This window comes from Melanotaenia boesemani, chromosome 23 (genome assembly GCF_017639745.1).
Source record: "Melanotaenia boesemani isolate fMelBoe1 chromosome 23, fMelBoe1.pri, whole genome shotgun sequence".
Classification (NCBI taxonomy): domain Eukaryota; kingdom Metazoa; phylum Chordata; class Actinopteri; order Atheriniformes; family Melanotaeniidae; genus Melanotaenia; species Melanotaenia boesemani.
The window spans coordinates 12,113,261-12,139,233 of record NC_055704.1 but is presented as its reverse complement, the minus strand read 5'-3'; the positions used below and the strand labels follow the sequence as shown (position 1 = coordinate 12,139,233).

The following is a 25,973-nucleotide window of genomic DNA, read 5'->3' as shown; positions in this document are numbered from 1 at the left end:
GCAGACAATGATGTGATTGTATACCCGCTACTTGGTGTATGGCCAGAGAAAGATGGCTGTCATTACAAAATTACTGCTCAGAACTCAATGAAGAAATGTAATTTTAGAAAATTAGAAATGTAAAGACTAAAAATTCTCCTGAAAGACTTTTGAGTGTGAAGGTCCTTGTTTTTAAAGTTTTTTTTTTCAAAGTAGAGTGAAAACCTTCAATATGAAGATGTTACATGTCTGGGAGAATAGCTCAGCTTGTTAGGAGGATGCTCTGCACTGTGGAAGTGCTGTGATCAAACCTTATGAATGAACTGATTAATTTTTAACTCCAATATCCAAACTAAAAAGAAGAAGAAGAAAAAAAAAAAATGCCATGAAAACATGGAAAAGTGTGAAGGGTCCTCAGTGGGGCTGTCAGAGAACTTTAGGTGTGTAAAGATGTTGTCCAGATATAGAACTCTATTTTAAAGCCCAGCGATTATGCTGAAGATTGAAGAGCTCCAAGATGGACCAATCTAATGTCTGACAGTGTAGCTCAGGGATTCGAGAACTGAGACTGAACACCTGGAGTGTGTCTAAAGGTGAAATCAATTCTTCTGATGGAAAAGCTTTTGAACTTTGGCTGGCAAATGAAAGACTAAAAAATACTTCTATGTGAAGGTGACATGTGTCTGGGAGAATAGCTCAGGCTGTTAGGAGGATGCTCTGTAGTGTAGGAGGCCTGAGATCAAACCTTATGAATGAACGCTGAATTTTCAAGTCCAGTACCCAAGATGAAAAAACAAAAGTGCTACGAGAACATGGAAAAGTGAGAAGGGTGCTTGGTGGTGTGGTGGGGTTGGCAGAGAACCGTAAGTCGCCAGTGGTGCAGCATCTAGTTTGAATCCTGCCCGTTGCCAGTACCTGGATCATAAAACAATCCCACTGTGGTGGGTTGGGGAGGGGGCCGTGTCCCCTCCCTGTATTCTGGGAGGGTACATGTAGGGGGTTATAGATCAGGAAACTAAAACTGGCTGGAATTTTCAATGTGACTTTACTCTAGACAGTTGCTGAAGCAGAAACACATCAATCACATGTTTTATTCTCATGACAGACAAGCAAGAAGCACTAATAACCCTTAAACAACTTTGACATGACAGCAAACTAATTTACAGTTACTGAAAGGAAGAAGCACAACTTTGATGACACATTTGTGCATGGATAGTTTGTACAAAATAATGAACGAAACACAATAAATGCCAATACTACAAAAAGGTAAGATAGAAGAGCAAGGAAGTAGTCAAACTGTAATGGAAGGAAGGGAGGGAGGGAGGGAGGTGAGAGAGGAGAGTCAGAACTGCAGCTTATGGTTTAGGGAAATGGTTAAAAAAAGAAAAACTAATGGGATATATCAACTTAGGATGACACCTGTGTTACAACACATTACAAGGTACAGACATATAAATTTATACATCAGAGGAACAACCCCAAAGGCCTGTATGTGTATTTCCATTTTGAGCCATATACATGATTGCATTTCATTCTGTCACAGGTGTCATCTGTGTTGATAGATCCCTAATGCACAACGAACAATTTCAAGGGGGGAATTAACTCCGCCTTGTGTCCCGACGTCCTGGCTCCCCCTTGCCGTAGCATTTAGGGGCCCCCATAGTAGGTTTGAACTCTGGTCTCCTGTATGAGAGTTGGAAGCCTTGCCAGCTGAGCTGCTCAGCCACTGACTTATCATCTAGAAACAGGCATATGTGTTTGCAGATATAAATTTATAATCATAAGCTATATTCATGTATACCTATTGGGAAATCAGTAATAATGGTTCAGTAATGGACTTGAACCTAGGTCTTTCAGACCAAACTCCCACCACATAACCACTACACCACTGCTCTACACAGAACACACCAGCTCTTTATCGTTCTCTGTCAGCCACCAAGGATAATAAGGTTTGACTTCAGTTAGACTCTGAAGCATTAAAAACAAGTGCCCTACACACTAGGACGTTTCTAATCCTCACACCACCCTCAAAGCTAGTTGAACATGAAACTGTTTCTCCATCACCCTGAGCTATCCTCTCTCTCTCTCTCTCTCACACACACACACACACACGTTTCTTGATCCTGAAGTTCTGCGTCTCAGTAAATCCAGGCACACTCTTGAGCTCTATTACAGATGCATATTACAATTTCTTGTGAACAGTAGTTTCTAATGTTGTGGAGTAAATTGTGATCAATAGCTTTCCCTTTAGGTGGTCCAAAATTTCTCAAAAAGCATTTCTATCCCATCCACAAGGTTTACAGTTTTAGAATATGTAGTGTTTATTCTGATACTCTATATGGCAAACCCATTACTTATCACATTTTTATAATAGAAAAAATTGTCATCTCTAATATGTTGCTAAGAGACCTTCATCTATGATGAAGCCATTTCCTGATCGACAAGGAAGTTATTTGTCTGTCTGCTCAGTTGCTTACAGGGAGGAAACGATAGGTTAACTGGCACTGGCAGTTATTCCTAAACCTAACTTCTCTGGCATTATTTTTAAGACTTTGTACAAAATTTTATTACTTGTTTTTTAAGCCTTAAACGGTATGGCTCCCTATCACTTATAACTTTCAACATTTGATCTGTTTTCTATGTTCAATTGTGAATAAATTAGTCATTATTAAGATTTCCTAAATTATTACACACAGCACCCCAATCTTTTGGGAACAGTAACCAGCTTAAAAATATAAGTAGTTTCAAATTTAAGAACATCACATCATCTTAAATGCACATTGCACATCTATAACACTGTACAGTAGCTCAATATCCCAGACTCATCATACGCTGTCTCTGTGTCCTGGATGGGGGTCACCTGCTGCAGAAACTGGTCCCAGTCTGGCTTGCAAAGTGGTAGCTCTATCTGGAAGTGATTCCAGAACCTGGAATAAAAAACACCTCAGAACATGTACAAAACACAAAATTGAAAACAATGGATATTTTGTTCCATAAATGAATTGTGTGTGCATGTACTTGTGGTGGTAAATGTCCGGGTCTCGGCTGATGCGGTTCTGAAAGCCGATGTACAGATCATCCCAGAGGCGGCCATGCAGCACCACGGACCTCATCACGCCAACCCTGTTCTTAATCTTAAAAGAGGAGATAAAAACATTGGTTCTCTATTTGTTTTCATGATTTACTCAAACTGATGACCAGTTATGCACCCAGGAAATCTTAATAGGGATCTATTTTTTTTTTTTTTCCATTTTATTTTATATTATATCTAATGTACTCCTTGTGATGGCCGCCTAGGCAGCCACCTTTTTCTTAATTTCAGTTAATTCAATACACATTATATTTGTAATATTTACCATTTTTTTTATATTTCACATTTTTCTTAGCAGGTTTGGTGGGGTGGTTAATTAATTGGTGCACACTTTTAGTTGACTCATTCTTGTCACCTATTTATTTTGGTTTACTTTCAGTTAATATGCATTTTCTCTTGAGTTACCAGTTCCTGGGGAAGTTACTCTGTGGGAGGCCCAAGCCTGCTAAGAGAGTCCCAGCTGAGGTGGATCTCCTTTGAGAGGCTGCAGCCTAATTGGACTCATCCATCTCACAACAAGATAGTGGGAGAGGGGTTTAGATTTTCTATTGTTTTGTATTACTTTGTTTATTCTTTATGTAGAATTATTATATAGATTTCTGTTTCAAAATAAGTTCAGAGTCTACATTGTTGAAGTTCTGTTGTGAATTAGTTAAGTTTATGAAGTTAGTTGAAGAAAGTTATGTTATGTTTCCCTCTTGTGTCAAAATGGTCTGATCAGCCAGAGTATATAGTTTCCTTTGTGTGTCAGTTTGTTAGGTCAATTCGTTTTCAGTTGATGTTCTGTTTATTTGACCTCTTTTATGGGCCCAGAACTTTTACTTTGGAATTTGTATTTTTTTTTTTTTTGTGAAAATTAAATGTCAAATGACTTTTTCTTAAAATAAAACCTCCTGTGCTCTCTTCATCCTTGGCCTCGATCCCTCACACTCCTAAATGAAATATACTTCTGATTTAATTTTATTTCACATTTTTAATTAAATTTTCTAGAAGTCAAACGATTTTGCAATTATTTTTTATTTTACTCACTCCTATATGATTCATGAGATTGATTAGGCTATAGAAGTATTTTTTCCATTCCCCCTTTATCATTTGATTGTCATGGCCACCCCTTGGCTCCGCCCCTGTTCATGATTTCCATGTGCTATGTTCACATTGCTAGTTGTGACACCAGCAGTATATTTGTAGTTACGTCTGTTCAGCAGCCAGGACTGAAGTTATTCTCATATCTGATGTTAGTGAAATTAGCATTATTACTAATTATCTCACGGTTATTTACAAAGTTATATATATAAAAGCATTGTATGGACAAAGCTTTAAAAGCAGATTGGTTGAGTAATGTTCCTTCCTGGAGGTTCTTTCATCTCAACAGAGGATATTTGGAGATCTGCTGGGTAGTTTACATCTCTTGATTGCACAGAACCTTTTAATAAATCATTGGTTAATGAAGTGAAAATAATACCGTTGACTCACCTCTAGATAGGAGTGTTCTCTGTCAGGCCTACTGGATGGGAATGACAGGTCCAAAAAGTCCACCAGATAGTCGTAACCATCAGTGAGGGGCTCAAAGTCGTCATCAGTTTCAATCACCTAAATGAATAAATTGGCAATGAAAGACATTTACAATCAATAAAAGCGAGATATCCAAGAGAAAACATAGGGACTTTGTAGTTATATTAGCCATAGCTAGAGGAAATCAGAGCACAGTTGTCAGCTAATACCCAACCCCCATTGTAAGGGATTAACTCTGCAACAGGGGCTGAAGTACGACCAGCTGAAGGAGCTGTAATTCTGCTCATGGTTTAAAATCTGTGATTCAGTTTTTTTTAAAAAACATAAACTTCTTTCTTCCATTCAAATTTTGGATGACAGATGCATCAATCCAAGAAGTTGATGCATATAGACCAAACATTTAAATTTATTAACTGAACTGGCACTTAACATAATTATAAGAACATTACTTAATTGTCTCTCAACATCTGATATTTGAGTGCATTTTTTTTTATCTTTAACTGTTCATATAAGAAGAGCAGGGGGATCAGCAATGGTCCCATGAGATGCAGATATTAACATCAGGTCAGTGGAAACTGTTAATATTCCAGGTTTGTTCTTATACCGCAGTATAATGTTCTCTTTAACTGGAGTATTTTAATGCAGATAAATTAATTTAATTTATGTTTTCAATTTGAACACAGAGTGAAGATAGACAGGAACAGTTAGATGCAGGTTAAGAAAATATGACAAAGTAACAGTAAGGTCACATGATGTCAAAACTTGAGCTGGTTAGATCCAACATATCTTTTAAAATGCTCCCACCTCAAATAATTACTCTTTTTTATAGTAAAGGGATCAGTTGTTCTTCAGCAGGTGAATATTCCACACATTCCACATCTCCACCTCTATTTAAAGTTTTGTTCACTGAGATAAAATTAAATGATTATTATTATTTATTTATTAGATCATATTCTTCTAGTCTAACTCATGATTAAGTACTTTACTAAAATGACCCTTTCAGTCTTACAGAGCAAAAGAAACCTTGTTTGGGAATTTTATTTCTACAAAGAAGAAATAACAATAAACGAAGTATAAAATTAACAAGTGGTGGTTTGATATTTTCTAGTTCTTTGTAGATCATGTCATTGATTTAGATTGTAGGTATTTTGGTGGATTTATTAGACTTTACAGACAACATTCGTGTTGAGAAAGCAAACATTCATTTAAACCATTTTACATAGTCACAGAAACAAGCGGGGTTGGGGCTTAGTGCCACATATCCATTATGCCACAATGAAACTTTAAAAAGAAAAAGAAAAAAAGAGAAATAATCAAGCATGCACCACCAAAGCTCAGACATTATGCTGAAGCACTCAGGAAAGTTTATTCCAAGGAAGAACTAAAAGCTTCAACGACAGATGCTGAAGAAAACCAGAGGCAACTTTTTTTTTTATCAAGTATATTAACCCGCACCATAACATTGTACTTTTGAAAGCCTGCCCAAGTGTAATAAAACTGGATCCAACTATGATGTCTTGGTGGATTTATTAGACTTTACAGACAACATGTGTGTTGAGAAAGCAAACAATCATTTGAACCATTTTACATAGTCACAAGGACAAGTGGGGTTGGGGTTTAGTGCCACATATCCATTATGCCACAATGAAACTTTAACAAAGAAAAGAATAAAATGAAATAATCAAGCATGCACCACCAAAGTTGAAGCACTCAGGAAAGTTTATTCCAAGGAAGAGCCAAAAGCTTCAACGACAGATGCTGAAGAAAACCAGCGGCAACTTTTTTTTATGAAGTATATTTACCCGCACAACAAGGTTGTACTTTTGAAAGCCTGCCCAAGTGTAATAAAACTGGATCCAACTATGATATTTAAATATCTCACAGCCGATGGCGCTGTTCAGTTCATCCACATACAACTCAAACTCCCAGCTGTCCTTGTAGATTTTTGTATTGGCTGGGGGGTTAGTGATGGCCTCGCTGTGATTGGACATAGAAAAAGGAAAAAAGTATATGTTGAACTTACATGGTTAATGGCTAATTATATTTGTACAGGTCAAATACATTTCTTTCTATTTTCTGGATATTTCAAGTCTGTTTAGCTGGTTTAAATAATATTTTAGCTCCTTTTACACTGTCTGTACAAATTGTTGTTCTTCATGGTTTGTACTCCACTGTGAAATAGCATAATAAATTTCTAAGTCTCAGCTTAACTCAGTAGAAAAGAAAAACATCTATGTCTGTCATAATTTGAATGTCAGAAAATGTCAAAGTTAAATGAAATGAAATTTTCACATACTGGATTATCCATGTTTAATTTAATATACACATGGTGCCCCCTAGTGTTTAACTTGAGGAAAAGCACTTTCATTCACAGGTTGAAAACTACACTGCAGCAACTGGAAATGAGATTTTTGACAAGTCTTCTCATGCTGTGTGTTTTTTATTTTTTTATTTTTATTTTTTTTATATAGAATCTACATGAACTTTTAGTGAGTGAACAAGTACAAGGCGAGAAACTTATAAGCTTGTTTACTCCCAGTATTTCCTAGTGGTGGTAGCTATGAAAAGAAAAAAAAATCACTTTAATATGTGATGAAAATGTAAGAAGATCTTCAATCATTACAACATGTTCAAGTATTTGGTTTAACAAGCCACAAAGTCCTCGTAAAAAGGTCTATTGGAAGGGTGGATGGCACCCAGGGCTCGGCCCACTGCTTTCACTTTTATCCATTTCTTGGTTGGTTTAATGCTATGACATTACAAGGTTACGAGTAGAAAAACAATTATAATTGTAAAGGCCAAATTACAGGTTTTATACAACCCCAAGGAAGTTTACAGAGTCCTGTAAGAGAGAGCAACTACCTAAACTCCTTCCCCTACAGTATTTAAATTGCCTTCCATTCAGACTTATGCTGAGAGGAGAAAACAGAATATCTTGCTTCTTGTAATTAATTTAATATCTGCTGTGCAAGGACTACATCTGCCGTTAAAGTGACCTTTTTCCGGGGGCAAACTGATTGCGAGAGCTGGGGCTTGAGCTAAGCCAGATCTTGAGCATACACCCTAGTCATATCAGCTCAGAGTGAAACTTTTTGCTTCAACATGGGGTGTGTATCTCTTTTAAGGAGTTTTAAGGAGTCTGAAGAACAAGAAAGTTTAAAAGGCCAAACACTCTTACGCTGTACAGTATGTCTGTATTGTCTCTAGTTAGCCCCACTTCTGCTTTTGTTTGTCTGTTTCAGTAGTTTATGTGCATCATTAATTTTATCCTTACAGATCACTACTCGGCTGCTACGCATGTCTTCACTCTGGGTTTCTGTGATCCTTGCCTCTGAGTCTCTTCCTAATACCTCACATTAACACTGAAGATACTGCCTACTGTCTAACGCTCTCTACTAAGCAAGCGGGGAAATCAACGGCTTAACTCTATATCAAAACTTGACTTGTACAGAGTACAAAGTGTTTTTTCCTCTACCATTTTGGACAAAATGTAGAATACAGAAGCAGTTTTTGAGCTGTCATCAACCTGTTAGTTGGGTCTTTCAGAGCGAGGGCGAGGTCCAGCACAGCCCCTGGCTTAGGCGTCCATGTCTTGATGTCCAGTGCAAGCTTATTGATGAGTGCATTGAGGTCCTCTGCATGGTTTTTAACATTTGTGTCCTTTATGTACCTTTTACAGAGTAAAGACAAGGAAATATAGAAACTTTTAGAAAGAATCAGCCTTTTGATACCTCTTGACATATGACCTGTTTGTGCTAAGCTGGTAAAAACAGTGTAAATGTCATTTTACCTCTTTTATTTGGTTTTACTTTATCAGTCATTGATATTACACAGACCCTAGCCAACCCCTCTATACAAACTCAACAAACTAGTTGGCAAACTAACTTGTCTGACGGATGAGCCTCCACAAAATAACCAGCAAAAGGGCAGTAGATCCTCGGCTGGAGGGATTTCACCAGCATAGATTTGTAGTTCAGTAGCTTCTTTCTCTCGGTCTTAATGAACTCTGCCTTCCAGGAGTCTGCAAAAGAAACAGATACACACCATTTGTGGAGTTTCTAGATTCTTCTCACACTTGGCTCCAATCATATCTGACAATTCAAGCTTTTCTTGCACTATATACGTGAATAAGGAAACATTGCCTCCACTCTTAGTCCTATTGTTGTTTAGATTGTTGACATCAGCAAAGCATTGTAGAATCTGTGTTGATGATAAGACCTTAAACCCTGTTAAGTTTTAATACAGTGAATGACCCTGTCAAATATCCATGGGAGTTCCCTTAACAACACAAGATTTAAGGGGTAAATTGACTTGTATTTATATAGCACTTTTCCAGTCAGCTTGACCACTCAAAGCACATTCACTCATTCACACACACCCCTATAGGGACATCAGGAAGCAGTGTGGGGTTAAGTGTCTTCCCAAGGACACTTCAACATGTAATCAGGGGAAGCCTGGATACACCAACCTTTGTGTTTTTTCTCCTGAGCTAAAGCTGTCCAAGAATGAATAACAGGATGAATAACATATATGATAATATAATCAATATAATAATAATATTGCTAGTTATCCTTTTGTGGAGGAAAATGATGACGTGATTGCACCAACAGTAAATGGTAACAGGAAAAACACTGATCTGTAGTCTTGGGCTATCAGCAACTGGAACGGAGAAAGATGAGGCTTTTATTTGAAAAACTTGAAATGTTTCTCACTTTCTTTATTGCTTTCTTTTGTTTGCCTTTATCTTAATTTCCAAGTCTTTATTTTTTCATCCCTTTATTCTACAGTTGTAGTCTAGTTCTTCTCCAGGTATTCAAGTACTTAAGGATGCATATGCCTCTCTAAAATCCTGATTTCTGCCTCTCTATCAATACTAGATGCAATGCACCTACAGGTCATCACAAATGGTGTTGACAGTCTGGATTCATGTTTAAATGTCTGACATCTCAGTTAAGATGCCAAGACGTTGACTAGTTTCATCTAGAACTTCATGTCTTTCTGTCCATCAGTGACAAGCATGTATCTGGAGAAAACTACCACACAAATGTAACCAAATATGAACACATGACAATCCCGTAGGTCTAAAAGTTGCTAAAATGAAGCTTTGGCAAATGTTCAATGAGAAAGCTAAAAAAAAAAAAAAAAAAAAAAATCGTAAAATGTGAAGGTTTTCTGTGATCCTTGCCTCAGGTATTTCCTGATACCTCACATTACCACTGAAGTTATTTATCCTACTGCCTAACGCTCTGTACTAAGCAAGCGGAGAAATAAGAACTTCATATCTTTCTGTCTATCTGTGACGAGCATGTATCTGCAAATATTTAATGCATCCCTTCCTCCTTGTGTGATACAGTTTCAGGGTAAATTGATGGATACAGTGGCATACTTGTATTTAGATTTTGCCAGACCCCCTGATATATTTTTTGCGCTATAGATGTTGGTTATTGCACAAACTAGAGAACAATGCCACATCCTTCCTTGGAAAAAATATGGGTCTAATCAAATTGTATATGTAGCTGAGGAAAGTACTTAACCAAGAAAAATCATCTGGAATTAAATTATCTACATGGCAGCCATCATAGCACATAATCTAATTTTCTAAATCCTAAGGAAATGACTTTCAGTGGTTTCTTCCTTTATTATATAATTTGGCAGCAGGATCAATGGCCATGTATGTGTAGTCAAAAGTTTGGCCACATCCATTCATTTTAAATGACTGAGTATGCATGTAGAGCAGTGGTGCCCACGTCCAGTCCTCAAGAAATACTATCCTGCAACTTTCTGATGCATCCCTTCTCCAACACACTTGAATCAAATGAATGTCCCTCTGCAGAGCTGAATGGCATGCGGATGAGGGAATCAGGCCATTTGATTCAAGTGTGCTGGAGAAGGGTTGCATCCGGGACCCCTGATGTGGAATATATAATTTAGTCTTCATATAATATGCTTTGTACTTGGATAAAGTGTGTGTAGTTCTTGTTCACTGCTCACATGCCACAGTTTGCATAGTTCACATGCTTCAGATATGAAGCCTTCACCACTGGTGTTTGTGAGAAATGCCGCGTAAAATGACACGTGAAAAATGTCATCTTTTCATTTCTGTTCGCATGTCTTTTTTCTGTCCCCACCAGGCAGGTCCAGTAATATTATTTAAATTCTGTCATTCAAAATAAATGAATAAATAAATAAATACATAATAATTATCAAGAAGAGTCGTATATCCATTAAGCGCCCCTTGGGAAATTAAATTTGTTCAGCACAACACAGCAGCCAGATCATCATCATTCTATTTGCTATGATGCTGGACAGGACAAGTTAAAAGAAATAAAATGATAAGGGATTTCTAATCTCAGTGAGGTTTTATCTGATCAAATAAAGGAGAAAACAGAACTCTACAACCAGAGCTGTGAGGACAAAATGATGTCAAGAACAAAGTTCTCTGTTCTTGCAGGTTATGTAACAGCCTTTAGTCTTTTGGTGAACGCTCACCTGTCAATCTCCTGACTGTAAAATCTTTAAAAACATTTACCACTGTATCGCTGACTCTAATTCAGGATCACGGGGAAGTTGGAGCCTATTCCAGCAATTGGCAGGTGAGAGGCAGGGTACACTCTGGATAGTCAATTACCTTGCCAACGCAGAGCCCTAACATCAGTGTTGTACTGCTTTCACACAGTACTCTGTCCATGCTGTCCATGCAATATCTGGACTCTGCACACCCACACACCAGATTTTTATTTGTGGATTTCTCACCTGCTTTTAACACTGTTAATACAAACTGTGCTGCCTTTTAGAACCTGGGGTCCACCAAACACTGGTTTTATGGATTAAGAATTTTGTAAAGGACAGACTGCAACAAGTACTTTTAAATGGTTTTATATCCAGCTCAGTGGTATAACACATGGGGCTCCCCCAAGGTGGGGTTTTATCTCCCATTCTCTTCTCTGCATACACAAATAACATCTCCTTTTTATGTATACTCATGACATGACCCTGGTGGCCTACATGACCGGCACTAATGGTCTGGCTAAATAAAGTCTAAAGTCTAATCTAATCTAAATACCATTAAGATGTCAACAACTTGGTCAGAACATTTGATGACCACTCCCTAAAAGTCAATATCAGAAAGACCAAGGAGTTGTGCTGTGGAGGGAGAAGCAGAGCATCATCATTGCCTCTCTTCCAGCCACTCAGCATCCAGAGACAGATGGTGGAGCAGGTGGAGTACTTCAAACAACTTGGGACCGAGATAGACACCTTCTACTCATACATATTCACACAATATACAGACTCCATCTTCAAAAGCACAGCAACGCCTTCACCTGATGAGGAAACTGAGGACTTTTAATATGGTAAATGGTCTGTACTTATATAACGCTTTTATCCAAAGCGCTTTACATGTACGTCACATTCACCCATTCACACACTGATGGCGTAAGCTGCCATACAAGGCGCTAACCATGACCCATCAGGAGAAATTAGGGGTTTGGTGTCTTGCTCAGGGACACCTCGACATGAGCGCGACCGGGCCGGGATCGAACCGGCAACCCTTGGGCTACAGGATGACCACTCTACCCACTGAGCCATCAGCATAGACATCCCACGCCCCCCTCTCTGAACGGTACCACTTCTTCCAACTGTTGCCATCAGGCAGAAGGTATAATGTCCCACTGGCCTGGAAAAACATCTACAAAACATCTTTCATCCCATCTGCAATAACCATTTTGTACAAACTGAAACAGACATTGCACTTTTTTAAAACTCCACTTTGTCTGTTGCTGTTTTTAACATTTCCATTGTTTTTGTATAAGTCATGTGAGTCATGGGATTTTTAAAGTGGTTAATTGTACAACATGTGGATGTTTGTGTATGTTGGAACCCTGTTAAAGAAGATTTTGTGTCACTATCGGGGACAGACAACATTTTTCTATTCTGTTCTATTCTCACATCTCTTTTGCTTTTAGATCAGTTAAAATGTTTTCAATGCAATAAAACTGTTTAATAAAGACATTGAAAATATCTTATTTAGTTCTTGTATATGTTAAATGATGGTTCAAGTGAGTTAATAAATCACAGATTTGTCTTTTTTTGTATTTTTGAGAATTTCCCTGACTTTTTGGTGAATGTAAATTAAGCTGGCTCTGTCTGTGTTTGTTAGCATTTTTCCTATTTCATGACTAAAAGAAAACGTAATTGTCCACATCATACAAAGAAAATGTCCATCCATTGATCGTTGTAGTTGTTTTAGTGTAATCTGTGATATGTTTAAGATTCTCACCACTGTATTTCCCCCCGTAGAAGGTCATAGGAAATCCTGATGCCCCACCAGCAAAGTCGCTCATCATCAAATCCACATTTTGAGGTAGTCTGCCTCCATTTGGCCTGGTGCAGTCCACGGTGTTGAGGATCATGTGACCTGCAATGACAAGCAGGTCCATTTTTACTCCAATTCCAGGTATATTATTTTAAATGAAAAGGAAAACAATCTACCCTTATAGTCAACAATGATACACGTGTCCATTTCTGGATGCACACCATCCATCAGAATCATAAATCTCAGGTGTTCGTCAATCTGAAAGATTCAAAAAGAAATTCATTTCTTTACAATCTCATTGTAACAATTTATTTAAAGAAAAATATTAAGTGTGGCATAATTCCAATTGTTTTGTAATATTAATAAGCCCTTGAATCACCCTTCAGTACATGTGAAGCTTACGTTTTGCCAAACACCAAAAGGAACAACATTAATATTGGTCAGCTTGACTTGGCTTTGCTCCAAATACCTGTTGGCATAAAGAAGATGATGTGAATAAATGTAGCTTGAAACACATATAGATTGATATATGTTATGTCTTCAATAGAGTTTCATCATGCCACTAACCAAAACACTGGCCTGGATGTTTCCCCAACATATATAGGAGCATCTGGCCTCCTCTTTGACAAGATTCTCAGAGTGGGGTAACTGGAGGAGACACCGAATATTATTAGTTGTTTGATGCCAACAAGTTTTAAAGTTCATCTTGAGTTAAAACTTTAGGTAAATCCATTGTAAACTATCATTAGTGTGATATGGCTGAAGGTGCAAGATGATGAAAGAGGCATCAGCTTGTAATCAAAATGGCCATTGAATAGATAGTAAATAAAATTTTCTAGAAAACATCCCTGTAAACAGTGACATTAAACACTTGTGACTCAACTGAATGAATGAATGAATGACTAGTTTTTCCAGGTCCTGCTGAGACATCAGATCTTTTGCCCTTGATATGTTCTTTTGATGATAGTAAGCTGATTTTGTAATTGCCTTCATGTGTTTTTCAAAGTTAGGGTCTGAGTCCATCAATACACCCAGATTTCTGGCCTGGTTGGTGGTTTTTAGGTGTATAGACTGAAGCTCTGTTGTTACCTTTAATCATTTCTCTTTCGCGCCAAAGACAATCACTTCAATTTTATTTTTGCTTAACTGAAGAAAGTTCAGACACATGCAGTCATTAATCTCTTCAATGCATTTACCAAGAGCCTGTATGGGGCCTCGGTCTCCTGGTGACATTGTAATATATATCTGTGTGTCATCTACGTAGCTATGGTAACTAATTTTGTTTTTCCTCATGACATGTGCCAGTGGGAGCATGTAGATGTTAAACTGAAGAGGAACTCCACATGTAATTTTTGTCTGCTCAAATGTAAAGTTACCTATTGACACAAAATACTTACTAATCTCTAAATAAGATTTAAACCAGTGTTGCGCAGTGCCAACCCAGGCCCACCCAGTTCTCCAGTTGTTTAAGCAATATATTGTGGTCAACTGTATCAAATGCAGCACTGAGGTCCAGTAAGACTAAGACTGACATTTTTCCATCATCTGTATTCAAACATATGTCATTAATGACTTTGGTCAGTGCAGTCTCAGTGCTGTGGTGCTGTCTAAAACCTGACTGGAAGACGTCGTAGCAGTTGTTTTGTGTTAAAAAGTCAATTAACTGATGAAAAACAATCAATTATCTTACTTAGAAAAGGAAGATTTGAGAGCAGCCTGTAGTTGCTCATTTGTATCTTGTCTAGGCTGTCCCTTTTTAGCGTGGGTTTGATTACAGCTGTTTTTAAAAGTTCTGGGAAGACGCCTGAAATAAAAGACAAGTTCACAATCTGTAACAGATCTGGCTCCAGAGTCTTTGAGACCTTTATGAAGAAACCTGTGGGCAGGATGTCCAAGCAGCAAGAGGAGAAGTTCAGCTGACATAAGATGTCGCCCAGATCTTTGCTGTTAATGGGATTAAACTGTGCCATGGTGCTTAAACTGGTTTTCAATGGACACAGTATGTCTGTTGAACCTGCTGTTGATAAGCCAACTACTTGTCTGATATTTTGGATTTTTTCCATGAAAAATTTGGCAAACTTAACAAAGAAATTTGGCCTTGGTGGAATAAAGTTCAGGTGTTATTGACACAGAAGGGTTTGTAAACCTATCAACAATAGCAAATAAGACCCGAGCATTATGATAGTTTTTGCTAATAATGTCAGAGAAATGGGACTTTCTTGCATTCTTCAGTTGTAGATTTTAAGAGTGAGGTTTCTCTTTATACATGTCATAATGAACCTGTAGATTTGTTTTTCTCTATCTGCGCTCGGCTTTCCAACACTCACTTTTTCCATGCTTTACCAGTGTGGAATTTCTTCATGGAGACTTTTTCTTTCCAGAGACAACTTTCACCTTAATAGGAGCAATGATATCCATAATACTTAACATTTTAGCATTAAAACTAGCTACAAGTTCATTGGCTGAACCGCCTGACAGGGCAGATGTGTGGTTAAACATCCCAATCATGTTTTTAGTTATACAGCATTTTGTGATCACCTCCATTGAGACATTTGTGTGAACAGGAACTGTACACTCAAAGAAAACACAGTAATGATCAGACAGGCCCACATCACACACAGTAACCTTGGAAACATCCAAACCCTTCGAAATCACCAAGTCTAGAGTGCGTCCTTTAATGTGTGTGGGTTCTGTTATATGCTGAGTCAGCCCAAAGTTCTCCAGACTGTTACCCAGATCTTTAGTCGCTTTGTCCTGAGGATGGTCTACATTGATGTTAAAATCACCAACAATAATTACACAGTCAAAATCCAAACAGATTGTAGCCAGCAGTTCACTAAACTCTTTATAAAATTCTGCGCAGTGCCCTGGTGGTCTATAGAAATTTAGAGATATTATTTTAAAATAAGCTTTCAAGAGCCACATATTCAAAAGAAGTAAAATTTCCAAGAGATAACTACTTACACTGAATTGATTCATTAAATAAAACTGTTGGGAGGGGTTGACTATCAGAGCGGCTGCGTTGTTATCTTGGTTTAACAGACTCAGGGTAATTAGAGCTGGAAACTGTGGGCTTGAATGAAGCAACAAAAAGACCTGAACGCTGATAGTGAAGTGTTCTTGTAGGGTGACGGGGAAAAGAAAGATATTTTATACTGGTTATTGTCCATTAAGTGGTTTGAATGTAATAACACAAGGAGACATTAGAATGGAGAAAATGTAATCTCTCTTAGAAGAATCACTCGATACTCTGAATGCAACATTTGGATCAGCTGGAAGATTTTCAAGAATCATTTGTTCGTCCAGTTAAAATTGCATCAACGCAGTCCAACCAGGATGTAATAAATGCACGGAACCACCATTTTTTACATTCAAACTGGGAGTGTGTCAGACAGAAATTGGCCTACTGTGTTTGCAGGGAAACAGAGTAGTTCTGAACTGGGATGTATCAGTACCGCAACAAACGTGAGCTCAAGCAACATCCATCACTGACTGATCAATATGTCCGATTTTACTTCTATCGTGTGGATGAAATTGCAACGTATCTATCTGACTGTTAAGTTTTACCAATCAAACAATCAATCAATCAATCAATCAATCAATCAATCAATCAATCAATCAATCAGTCAGTCAGTCAGTCAGTCAGTCAGTCAGTCAGTCAGTCAGTCAGTCAATCAATCTGGTTTGATCATTGAAATCAGGTGTCACATACTTTCTTTTGAGCCCACCTTCATGTCATCGAGATCCCGTTATCACGGGAAAACACTCCTCTTTATCTCAAGATAACAATTAAAAAAAGAATATAGCCAAGCCGTTCTCAGCTTCAATAAACTTGATCAGCTGTTTATTTGTTCAACCTAGCATCAGCGGAAATACTTTCCACTTCACACATTTCCGCGGTAACCATGCCCACCTCAAATTATTTATGTTGACTGTTGAAAAAACAGATCAATGATCTTTTATCATTAATATTCTCCAGTCATTGATTTGTCAAAACAACTAAAAAAGCCCTGTATAGCACTCTTGTTACTGATGCTCCATATAGGCCTACAAATAAAATAATACCAGTGCCTGAGAAGACACCTGTGATATACCTTAATGACTATTGACTTCTGTTTTAATGAAAACCTTTGAGTGACTGGTGTTGGACTATATTAAAGATCAGGTTCCTGTGTCTGTAGATCCACTGTAGTTTGCTTACAGACAAAACAGGATCGTTGAAGATGTCATTTCTTTTGTTCTGAACTCTATATATGAACATTTGGATAAAGGAAAATCTTTTCAATTTGTGAGTGAGCGTCACAGGAACCAGAGTTGAAAGTATAAGTATAGTCTATAAAAAGCATCCTTGCATAAAATTTTCTTCCCCACAAGGTTGTATTTTAAGTCCTTTGCTTTTCACTCTGTACACATATGACTGTGCTGCTAAACATCCTAACAATCTGATTGTCAAGTATGCAGACGACACCACTGTTATCGGTCTGATCAGTTCAAAGAATGAATCACATTACAGAACAGAGGTGAAGAAAACAACCTTGTTGTGAACACTTCTAAAACCTGTGAACTGGTTATTGATTTAAGTTGGTGTAAGAACAACGTGCCTATTGTCATTTATGATTCTGAGGTACAAATGGTTGATAAATGTAAGTTCTTGGGTGTCACTTTCTCCAAAGATCTCTCACCAGTGTCTCTTCTTTTACGGAAATTAAGACAATTCACTCAAAAGAAAACTATTCTTTTAAATGCCCCTTACTGTTTTAGTTACCTCTTTTACTGCTATTTATTTATATAGTGTTTTTATTGTTTCTTAGTATTATGCATTTTTAGGATGTGCCTATGTGTTGTATTTTCTTAGGCTTGTGTTTCGTATGTTTTTTCTGTTAAATGTTGACAGTGCACTTTGAGCTCTTTGCAACTGTTTTCCAATGTGGTTTCTTATACTGCAAATGGCAAATAAACTGAACTGAACTGATGTATTCTCTTCTTTTTTTTAAATGTTTGTTATCAAGGTCATCCTGTTAACTTAGGCTTATTTCCAGATTATAAATGCTCAAGAAAATGCTCACAACACCAAAACAGAAAGAGAAAAATGCTCACTTAGTTATATACTGTAATCTACAGTAATTTACATAGAAAAAATGATTTAATTATGAAAATATGCACAAATATTTTCAAAACCCAATGCACTAGTATTGTTATGCTTAAGGCAAATGTTGTTTATTCAGTTCAGCATCATAGGTTTAGTTAAAGCAATCTGTGAGCAGTGCATGCTGGGAAACCACGAGAAGGAGTTTGCAGTCAGTTTCTAGCTCCTGTCCTGTAAGCACACATAGCTGTCAGCTCCTCAGTTTGGACAATTCTTTCTCCTTTTGCTCAGGCAACGTCTGTAAGTAGTGTTTATTTTGTATTACTGGGCTATCGAGAATTTTAACTTGTGTGAATGTTCAGACGGCCAAGATATTTATCGTGCTACCGCACCAGATTAGCTTTATACTTCAGTTGCTACTCGCTAATTTATTAGCTTGCATTATTATGATAATAGCTACGTAGCTTGCCTAGCTAACATACATTGTTGCTCCCACGCTGTGTTTATTTGTTGTTTATTTTATGTACTGTGTTGCAGTTTCACAAAGTCTCAGTAAAATCTATGGAAGTTAATCTACCGAGTCCTGGTGTTTAAACTGATTGGAACAAAGGCCAAGACAAGTATATATATGTATGTTCACACACTGGTGTGATGAAGTTAAAAGGGCTTGTCTAATTAAAAGCCATCTAGTTTTTTTTGTCCTCTTTTGTAGTAGAGTAATGGTTCTCCTGGAGAAATAGTAGTTTTTAAAAATTATAATAAGAGCATCAGAATTCACCTGAGGTGGTCTGAGTGCATATGGCTGATGTAGATTAGATCTGCTGCACACAGTCTGTCCATGCAATCAGCTGGAGGCTCATGGAGAAGCCACCAGCCTCTGGCAAAAGCAGGACCTGTCAGCCAGGGGTCGAACATGAACCGCTTCTGTCCGAGCTGAAGCTCCATGCAGGCATGGGTAATGTATGTTACCTGAAAAGCAAGTTTTCCTGTTAGAGATTAACAAACTGACAACATTCTTGCATACCAGTGTGTGAGAGTGTGTGTCTTATGTTGATGCCAAAAATCTTTTAACTATTTGGAGCATGACCAGTATGTACTCACTATCTCATAGCTCCACAGTGGAAAGCTGTATCTTTACAAGGCAGCATACTGATTTAATGTCATTACAAATAATTTCATTAGTTGTTTTATTTTGGTGGGTTTTTTTTTTTTTTTTTTTTTTTTTTTTTTGGCCAGACCATTTATAGCTGTGTTAAAAACATTTCACAGCCCAGTTTCAGATGCTGTCATGGTAGCTATAAGGACCAATTTTTTTTAATGGTGCATAAACAGAGAAAGCAGAAAGTGATGTCATTTGGTTGTTTACAGAGTAAATAAAAAAATGCAAAGATTTTTAAAGTTTTAAGCTTTTTGTTGTCGCCCTTAAATAATTCTACAAGACTAAAAACATCCAGTAAAATAACACATTTCCATTTTTTTTAAGTATTTTGGTTTGAATTCAAAGCGTAGGAAAATACAGACTTTTACTTCTCCTTCCTGGAGCTCCAGAGGCTCTCTTGGTTCAGCCAGCCAAGGATCAACTGGGCTCAGTTCCACCAGCTGAAGCCCACCATTATCCAAGACCTCCACCTCTGTATGTGTGAGAAAACGGTCCAATTTAACAAGTCAGCTGTTCCATTAAGGGGCAAAAAGGATCTTTATCAATATCAATGAAAAAGTATCATAGTAATAAGGAAAGTGCTCTTGATGTGAAGCAGGTGATACGGAGACAAAAATTAGTTCTGAGGTAAAAAGAGCTCCGGATGCCATCTTCATGTATAATAAAAATCCCTCTGGCTGTCTGTATCAGCCCTCCTTATAAATGTTGACAAACACAAAACACTATGTATCAAGGGTGTCAAACTCCAGTCCTCAAGGGCCACTATCCTATAGGTTTTAGTTATTAATTTGCTCCAACACACCTGAATAAACTCAAATGGATCCAACAGCTTCTAGTCAACTTCTTCACAATAACCAATTAATTTCAGTCAGGTGTTTTAGATCAGGGAAACAATGAAAACCTGCAGGATACCGGCCCTCGAGGACTGTAGTTTGACACCCCTGCTATATATGGACCCCTAGGAACCTATAACCCTGTCCATGGAGCCTAGAATTCACTGACTTTTAGCAAGTGGCAGACTGCTTATAGCTGCAACCAAATACAGTCAAAACCTATGCAATGTTAAGGAAATGAAATTATAAACCTATGCAATGTTAAGGAAATGAAATTATAAACCTATCCAATGTTAAGGAAATGAAATTATAAACCTATATAATGTTAAGGAAATGAAATTATAAACCTATATAATGTTAAGGAAATGAAATTATAAACCTATGCAATGCTGAGGAACAGACACTTCACTTTCATGTGACCGTGTAGTGAACTCTGAGTTAGCTTTTAGCAGAACAACTGCAGTCACTGTCACAAACCGCTAATAAAATTATATTTCACTTTTGTGGTTCCACAATATGGCATATCCTATTCTTCCAAGTTGGCAGTGTTTGTGTTGCAAATTTTGCTTCCACCATTTTGAATGAAGCATGTGAAGTAGCTGTAGAAAGCCTTTACACTGCAGGCAAAATTCTAAGGAAGAGCAACTCACCAAGCTCATCTTGTAAGAAACTGTCAGGCGGGTTCACGTATTTCATTGTTGACACATTTAACTTCCAGTTATGTTTGGTACATTTAACAGTCCTGTGAGATGAGATGAGATGAGATGAGATGAGATGAGATGAGATGAGATACTTTATATGTTAGGGTAGATATACAGAATAGCCTCACCTGCCATCCAGGTCCTCAATATCTTTGATGAATAACCCGCCTTGATGTTTGCACTGATTCTTGCATGCTTTAAAGCCATTTTTGCTCTTGTATATGATGTAACAATGACCATCCACTGGGTTTTTCTTGAAATTGACTCCTTCTTTGAGCAAGTCCACTGCATCAGCATCCAGTGACAGCACCACCTTTGTTTCCTGAGCATTCATTTTACCTAAAGAAGAAAAAGAATAAATAGTTCAGGCTTAAAAACAAGATAAAAGACAGATTTTATGATAATGTCCTGATATATCAAACCTAAATTATTGAAAGAGGGTGCACATTTTGCTCATATTTCCACATAAAAGTACAATTTGATATTTAATTGAACTAATTATGTAACTTTTGAAGGAAACTGTGCTAATTTTTTTCAGGACATAAATGAGGGCTTAACAAAAGGGAGTGATAACATATACATACAATGCTTTTCTTTTTCCTCTTACCTTGAATATAACTGCACGTTTGGGATATTATGTGTAGATTAAATATATAAATAATTAAATAAGAACATGTTCCTTTCATTCCAGATTATAAGGAAACTAAACAGTAAACATAAAAAAGGGGTGCACTTCATCTAGGCGCTCTGTTCATTTCTAGGATTTGCAAACCAATGTAGCACAAACTTTACCCAAAAGTTGGTCTAAATTTCACTTTATTGGTTGATTCTTTTATTGTAACCACCATGATGAAAACATGAGACCCATAATGTTCCAAAGATTTTGGATTCAAGAATCCTTCGGCTTAACTTCCCTTCCTCCCGTGTGTTTGCTAGTCTCCCTTTGTCATTGTGAACGTGGGTGTGGCTGTTTTCATTCAGCTTGTCATCCCTGCTGCGGCCACAAAGATATAACCAGCCATTTTCTGTAATATTAAAACAAACCAAACTATTAATAAATCACCTTTCATACAAAAGCAGTGCACAGAGCTTTGCATGTGTTATGTAATAACCCAAAGCTGTGTGGGACAAGGGGGAAGTTACCATAACGGCATGTGTAATGGAAAATTATACACATAACCCTTATACTTGTGTTACAAGTGGCCGAAATGAATTTTCTCCGCAGGGTGGCCGGGCTCTCCCTTAGAGATAGGGTGAGAAGCTCGGTGATCCGGGAGGGGCTCAGAGTACAGTCGCTGCTCCTCCACATCGAGAGGAGCCAGATGAGGTGGCTCGGGCATCTGGTCAGGATGCCTCCTGGATGCCTCCCTGGTGAGGTGTTCCCGGCACGTCCCACAGGAAAGAGGTCCTGGGGAAGACCCAGGACACGCTGGATGGACTACATCTCTCGGCTGGCTAGGGAATGCCTCAGGATCCCTCCGGATGAGCTGGTGAATGTGGCCAGGGAGAGGGAAGTCTGGGTTTCCCTGCTTAGGCAGCTACCCCTGCGACCTGACTCCGCATCAGCGGCAGAAAATGGATGGATGGATGGATGTAATCTTGCACTTTGTATTAAATCCATGGCCTTATACTTTTACTGAGTAGAACGACTTGTACCCTGCAGATATTTGGCAGCGAGCTTCTCTTTCTTATCACATTACTGTTACGTTAGCATTTTTATCTGCGTTCTTCAGAAACTCTGTAACTCATCAAGGAGAAGAGAGAAGAAGTATGTTAAAAAACCAGTTTGAGCAGGTTGTGAAGGTTCTGTGTATCTCTGCGGACTCGCTCAGCCAAAGCTGTTTTGACTGTGTGACTCTCATTGCTGATGAGCTCTTAATAAAAAATAATTTGTTTGATTCTCACTTAGTGTGTGATCTTTGATAATAAAATTTCCACTACAATCTTGGCGTTGTCTGGCAGGATATGTTGAGTGACTGACCGGAGGACAAGAACCCGTGATTGGCCATCCTGAAAGACACTTCAGCCCCTGGGTCAGTCTTAACCATCAGGGGACGGCAGAGGGACTTCGTTCAGGCACCACTGATATCCAGAACGAAGTCTGTGTGTGGAGCAGCACCCAAATCACACACAGTGAGAAGTTTTCATATCAGACTCCCATTTACCACCCTTTTCTCACTATCCTATGAAAATAGGATAGGGTTTTCACTATTCTGTGAAAGCAGGATAGGTCACTATTCTACAGAGGTAGGGTAGGTTAGTCCGACATTGAAGTAAAACTTTCAGTGGAAACAAGAGGCTTTTTAGTCATTTTTGTGCCTGAGTGTGGGCTACTCGAAGTTAGAAAAAACCAACCGGTGACGTACTAGTTGAAATAATGGGTAACACAGCTGGTAAAGAGAAGAAGGGTGAATGGGACTCCCCAATTTTAAGAGACATGAAAAAGAAATATGGACCTGACTGCATGGACTGCATGACTTACTGGACAGAGAAATATGGTTTTCTGGAGAATGGGAATTTGAGTAGAAAAGAATTAGATAAGCTGGATGAGGCAGCACAGAAGGACTGGGATGAGAAGAAGAAAAAAAGAAAATTAAGGCAGCAGATGTAGAGAAGTGAGAACTGCATATCGCACTCCTATTTTCCCAGTTATGAAACCATGTGAACCTCCAACCAAACCTGACTGGTGTGTTTTACAAGATCTGCAAGCTGTAAATAAAGCAGTTGTCCCACATGCCTCTACAGCCCCCAACCCCCACACCATCTTATCACAGATTCCTCCAACTGCTACTCATTTCTCTGTGGTAGATATGGCTAATGCTTTTACATCTGACAGACAGTCAGTTTTGGTTTGCTTTTGAGATCAACAGGAAGCCCTACACTTGGACTCGGCTTCCCCAGGGGTATTGTGAGTCCCCCACAATCTACAATAAGGTTCTAAGACATTCTCTTTGTTCTCTGCGGCTTCCACAGGGCGTGGTTTTGTTAAGTTACATCGATGACCTTTTTCTCTGCTGTCTCTCTGCCTCCTCGTGTAAGAAGGCCACACTTGCCCTCCTCCTTCATCTTCATTCTGAAGGTCATAAAGCCAGTTTACACAAACTGCAGTTCTGCCAGCCTCAAGTTCTCTTCCTGGGACATCACATTTCTGCCACCACCAAGGCCCTGGCTCCTAAACGGATTGAGGCCATTCAGAAAGCACCAAAACCTGTCACCAAGAAACAGCTGATGTCCTTTCTCGGTATGGTAGGGTATTGTCGGGCCTTCATCCCTCATTTCTCTGAGCTTGAGGCCCCCCTGGCTGCCTGCATACATGGTAAGGGTCTGTCTGCTCATGACCATTTCCTGTGGACCCCACAGGCTGAGCAGGCTTTTCTTTCTGTGAAGCAAGCGCTGTGTTCTGCTCCTGCTCTGGCTCTGCCAGACCCGTTCAAACCTTTCTTCTAATTTGTTGATGAAAAACATGGTTTCATATTCTTTATCTTCTAATGATAATTAATTTCCTTATAGTTCATCAAATGTATTTATATAGCACATTTAAAAACCACCAAAGTGACCAAAGTGCTGTCAATATATTTACAGATGACAAGGTAATGTCATAAGAAATAATAAAAAATGTAAAGAGCAGAAGTATGTGTGATTAATATGTTTCATTTTAATCAAAGGGGTGGATTGTAATGGAACTTTATACACATAACCCTTATACTTGTGTGATATTTAGATGAGATATGTAATCTTGCACTTTATATTAAAACTATGGCCTTATACTTTTACTGAGGACTTGCACCTGCGACCTTGATGCTTTCACATCATGCGAGTCTATATTAACCAAGCCCATGTGTATCCTTAGGCAGCTACCCCTGCGACCTGACTCCGCATCAGCGGCAGAAAATGGATGGATGGATGGATGTAATCTTGCACTTTGTATTAAATCCATGGCCTTATACTTTTACTGAGTAGAACGACTTGTACCCTGCAGATATTTGGCAGCGAGCTTCTCTTTCTTATCACATTACTGTTACGTTAGCATTTTTATCTGCGTTCTTCAGAAACTCTGTAACTCATCAAGGAGAAGAGAGAAGAAGTATGTTAAAAAACCAGTTTGAGCAGGTTGTGAAGGTTCTGTGTATCCCTGCGAACTCACTCAGCCAAAGCTGTTTTGACTGTGTGACTCATTGCTGATCAGCTCTTAATAAATATACTTTGTTTGATTCTCACTTAGTGTGTGATTTCCACTACACATGCTCCTGCTAAGTTCTTCTGGACAGGACAATAACCACTTGAAAAGAAATGCTAAATGTTTGTATACAGCAGTGGAAAAAAGTTTTCCGACACCCTATGCTTTTGTGAAAGAAGAGATTTATAATAAAAATAATAATAATAATAATAATAATTTACCGGACGGCATTGCCACTGTGAACAGGGTCTTCAGGTGAATTTTAAAAGTAGTAACCACATTTCACTTACCTTAAAAAAGACGTTTTTTTCCTCTAGAGTCTGTCAGATGGTTCTTTCTTCAGATTTGCAAAGTAATCCTACAGGCACGTCAGGGTAATGATAATTAAAAGTCCCGACCTGTTTGAGTTTTCCTTCCTCCTTCTCACCACCACGCTGCACTTTCAGCAGTGTGCATTGTGGTATGGGAGGTACCAGATATAAGGCAGTTGCAATAGCAGCAGGTTTCCCCCTCACACCCAGTCAGTGATCACAGCTTCTGTGTCATCAAGAAATGTTTATTTTGCCTTAAGATTATTTACTTAAATAAAATAAATCTTCTCTCCAATTTTATAATTCTAACCTGCCAAAAAATCATTTATATATTCTTTATCTTCTAATGATAATTAATTTCCTTATACTTCATCAAATAGCACATTTAAAAACCACCAAAGTGCTATCAATATATTTACAGCTGACAAGGTAATGTCATAAGAAATAATAAAAAATGTAAACAGCAGAAGTACAAACTAAGGACATCTAAAGATAAAGGTACTATATCTTAAAGACCAAGTTGACTCAATTGGTACAATTGAATTCTCTGAAAGGGAATCAGGGAATCTTAAGGCAGAATTAATATTTCAGCTGTCGAAACTATTATGACTCTTTTCTGAAGGCAATAATCTGATACAACTGGCTGTAATGCTCCCTTAATGCTGAAAACTAATGGGTGGGCTTTAAAATGTATAGCTAGAAAACCCAGAGGCTTCCCAATTGGGATTTTGATGGACAAAGCCCAGAGAGGGGCCAAGTGACAGCACGGATTTCAGCCAACATTCTGTCTTAGGTGCGAATAGCTGCCTT

At 38.2% G+C, this 25,973-nt stretch overlaps 2 protein-coding genes across 2 annotated transcripts in view; one reads left to right on the top strand and one right to left on the bottom strand.

Moving 5' to 3' along the window:
* Positions 1-1,051: 1,051 nt before the first annotated feature.
* On the bottom strand, positions 1,052-25,290 carry LOC121634437 (cytidine monophosphate-N-acetylneuraminic acid hydroxylase-like). Its single transcript, XM_041977064.1, has 15 exons — positions 25,143-25,290; positions 20,804-21,014; positions 20,625-20,716; positions 19,504-19,613; positions 18,761-18,951; positions 13,464-13,544; positions 13,299-13,365; positions 13,073-13,154; positions 12,861-12,998; positions 8,468-8,603; positions 8,109-8,252; positions 6,385-6,559; positions 4,544-4,660; positions 2,998-3,113; positions 1,052-2,906 (listed from the first exon to the last, which is right to left on the bottom strand). Exons 2-15 carry the CDS (start codon positions 21,007-21,009, stop codon positions 2,768-2,770), a joined length of 1,794 nt encoding a protein of 597 aa, XP_041832998.1. The 5' UTR covers positions 21,010-21,014; positions 25,143-25,290; the 3' UTR covers positions 1,052-2,767.
* Positions 22,538-25,973, top strand: part of LOC121635104 — a 65,556-nt gene continuing 62,120 nt past the window's right edge. The window contains exon 1 of the mRNA XM_041978166.1: positions 22,538-22,808. The gene's annotated coding sequence lies outside the window, so the exon portion shown is untranslated. The remainder of the gene's footprint in view (positions 22,809-25,973) is intronic.

Coding starts and splice junctions, on each gene's coding strand:
- LOC121634437 (XM_041977064.1), bottom strand. CDS start 21,009: ATGAATGCTCAGGAAACAAAGGTGGTGCTGTCACTGGATGCTGATGCA. Junction 8,253..8,467: donor GAGGCTCATCCGTCAGACAA/GTTAGTTTGCCA, acceptor ACTCTGTAAAAG/GTACATAAAGGACACAAATG. Junction 2,907..2,997: donor CCGGACATTTACCACCACAA/GTACATGCACAC, acceptor TTTTTATTCCAG/GTTCTGGAATCACTTCCAGA.